This window comes from Austrofundulus limnaeus, unplaced genomic scaffold, assembly GCF_001266775.1.
Source record: "Austrofundulus limnaeus strain Quisiro unplaced genomic scaffold, Austrofundulus_limnaeus-1.0 Scaffold1335, whole genome shotgun sequence".
Taxonomy (NCBI): Eukaryota; Metazoa; Chordata; class Actinopteri; order Cyprinodontiformes; family Rivulidae; genus Austrofundulus; species Austrofundulus limnaeus.
Genome location: NW_013953737.1, coordinates 6,467 through 9,430, shown reverse-complemented (window position 1 = coordinate 9,430; position 2,964 = coordinate 6,467). Strand labels below are relative to the sequence as shown.

At 41.0% G+C, this 2,964-nt stretch overlaps 1 protein-coding gene across 4 annotated transcripts in view; it reads right to left on the bottom strand.

Moving 5' to 3' along the window:
* Positions 1-2,964, bottom strand: part of mtss2 (MTSS I-BAR domain containing 2) — a 33,851-nt gene that overhangs the window by 29,124 nt on the left and 1,763 nt on the right. For all 4 annotated transcript variants that reach the window (XM_014031853.1, XM_014031855.1, XM_014031856.1 and 1 more), the window contains exons 2-3: positions 972-1,033; positions 777-850 (exon numbers count right to left, since the gene is read on the bottom strand). In XM_014031853.1, the coding sequence (XP_013887307.1) occupies positions 777-850; positions 972-1,033 (136 nt within the window). The remainder of the gene's footprint in view (positions 1-776; positions 851-971; positions 1,034-2,964) is intronic.

The following is a 2,964-nucleotide window of genomic DNA, read 5'->3' as shown; positions in this document are numbered from 1 at the left end:
ATTATTTTAATAATCGATTAGTCGTCGACTAATCGACTAATCGTGGAAGCCCTACAACGTATGGCTATCTTTTCAAGGTAAAGCTGATTTGAAACAAAGGTTTGGAACAAGCTATAAAAGTTGTGTAAAATATATGTTGCTGAAGYCTCTTTACAGAATTCAGCTTCTCAGGTTTTCAGTGAGTTTACAGTGAGCAGAACATCATCCATCCAGACCTGGAACAAGCTGACACTGATTTTAAACAGATAGACTGTAAATGTAAACTTCTGTTCTTCAGGTCTCCTGTTAAAATAAGACCTATAAAAAATAATATATGAAGAATAATTCTACTGACATACCTACAAAACAGTCATTATTAAGGAATATGTGATATTGTTTTAGCAGCAAAAGTAATTGTAATTGCTGTTTTGTAATTAAAGCGAAAAAATTGTGTGACGTGTTCCTAATTTATTTATATATATAAAAACACATCAGGAAACTGCAGTATTTTTTTTTTGCACAAGGTCATCATACTGTCAGAACCTCACAGCAGCTCATGCTAAGTTGCTTATCAACCTTAAACTTTCGCTCCACTATAACAGATGGAGCAAAGGCACAAAGACACCGTAACATCAAAGTGAAAATGTGTAGCACGCACATATTTTTCTGTGTGTAATACTCAATGAAAATGTGTAATTGCTTTGAAAAATCTTTTTTTCTTTCTTTTGCTTATTCAGTCCTCTGACTCCACTGTGATGAAGCAGAAATTAATTGGAATAACTAAACGCTCCTCTTACCTCTAGAGTTGGTGGCCATGTCCGCCACCTTCTGAAAGGCATCTAAAAAGGCTACAGCTGCCAGAATTGTGGTCCTGCAAAAAATAAATAAATAAAACAGCACGTTGACTCCTAACTTACTGCATAAAGAGTCTGTAAACATCGCATAAGAAACTTGAGCACAGAGGTTTACAGTTTGCTTGAACTGCTTCTCACCTGAGTTGAGAGTGCAGCTTCGTGGCCTTGGCACTGAAGTCTTCCCACACAGGGTACGAGCTCTGATAAGGAACGAGGAAAACATTTCATCAAACGAATATCTGAGGACATCTGGGTGCAAAGGAACACTCTGTTTAAAAACATACAGATTTAAGAAGACAAAATATTCCATCCACGAGGYCAGTTTGTGGTGCAGCTTGATGAAACAGAAACGTGGCCTCTAACAAAATTAAATGTGCTGACTTGTCCTTGAAGTTGGGGTCTATAAAAAGTGGAACTGCACTTTTTTTTTGGTCTGAATTGCTCCTTATTGTAACTCCACAAGCCCCTCTTTCACCGCTTCTCTGAGGTGTGTTTCAAAGCAACTCGTTTTGAGGCTGTCTCTTTACATCTAAGCAAAAAATTAAGATGTCTACGCAGAAACTCAATTCAAATTAAAAGAAAAAATAAGTAGGACTTCTGGATGGGTTCTTCTTTAGTGAAACGTTTCGTCTCTCCTCCAAGAGACTTCTTCAGTCTGAAGAGTTTCAGGTGAACTCAGCCTTATAAGCACTGCCTCCACATGGACAAACAGGTTAGTCACATGCAAAAGAGGGCCATCGGCTAACAATAGGGTTGATTGGCTCTATTGTTCATAGAGGGTCATGTGCCCCATCAGACTGAAGAAGTCTCTTGGAGGAGAGACAAAATGTTTCTTACTTTACTTATTTTTTCTTTTTGATTTTTTTTTACCTGGGTTATTGAGATGCATCAGGTCAATTCAAATTAATTCTTAATTCAAAAGAATTTAAAGACTAAAAACATGGATTTTGTATGATATGTCTCCTTTTAAAGGGCCATCTGGATGTCTCAGTGCTTATATTATTCAGTTATCAATAAGAACTCTCTTTTATCCTCTCTTCACATTATGATTGTTTATGTGCAGGTAGCACAGGCTTGTCTGGATCAAATTTACCACCAGGTAATCACTCTCTGCCTCGAGCTCTAAGAGCCGAAGCCAAACATAAAACACACTGAAGGCTAGATCCCATTAAAGCCAGAGCTGAAGCCCCGAAGTAAAGAAGAAAAAAAAAAAGAATAACCTCTGTGTGCCTCTTTGATGGAGACAAGCCAAAAACTGAGTAACACATCCTGACTATATATAGCCAGGGTGCAATCWGGAAAAAGTCTTGCTCGTCATCACTTCTAACATAACCCCCCCTTCTGGTAATGACGGAGGTTAACTCCCAGCTTTCTTGGGTGAAGCTTTTTGCCTTAGACAGTGATTTAGAAGCGATCCTCGCAGGAAAATAACTTAGCCGTAAGCCTTCCAGCCTCACTGTTCACACTTGACTTCAACAGGTGCCTAATTGGCTTGGGAGCTCTGCGACTCCCAGAGGCAGGAGGGATGCTCTGCCAAGACAGCTGAGGGCAGAGTGGGTGGAGGGGGAACAGCGGGCAGAGACATGCAGCATTCAGGTGGGTACGCAAATCTGGATCCTTATCCACACCCAGCAGAATCCAGGGAGGCAAGGGTGGATAGGATGCCATAAGTGAAAGAGGGGGGGAAAAAATAAAGGCTCCTCCTCCCATCAGTGACTCGTCCTTTACCAGAGAGCGAGGTTAAAGGCATTACCCTTGGGGCTGGCAGGCGATGATGCTCAAGGACTGCATCAAAAGAGGGGGGGTCTTTAAATGAAAATGTGCCACTCAAATCTGATCTAATCTAGTTGAGTCATTCTCATGCTGCCCGCTGTTCTTTCACCTCCTCCTACTCACTTTTCTCTCTTTCCCTKTTCCTGTAGCTTCATCAGACAGTTATATAACCAACAGGTGCAGCTTGTGGTTTAAAGCAAAACTAGGATCCCAAAGTGAACCGCATGTGCATTGTCCAAATGAGTAAACAGGTCTGTTATTGTTCGCCGTCAGGAAGGCTGCTCTGTTGTGTGTGTGTGTGTGTGTGTGTGTGTGTGTGTGTGTGTGTGTGTGTGTGTGTGTGTGTGTGTGTGTGTGT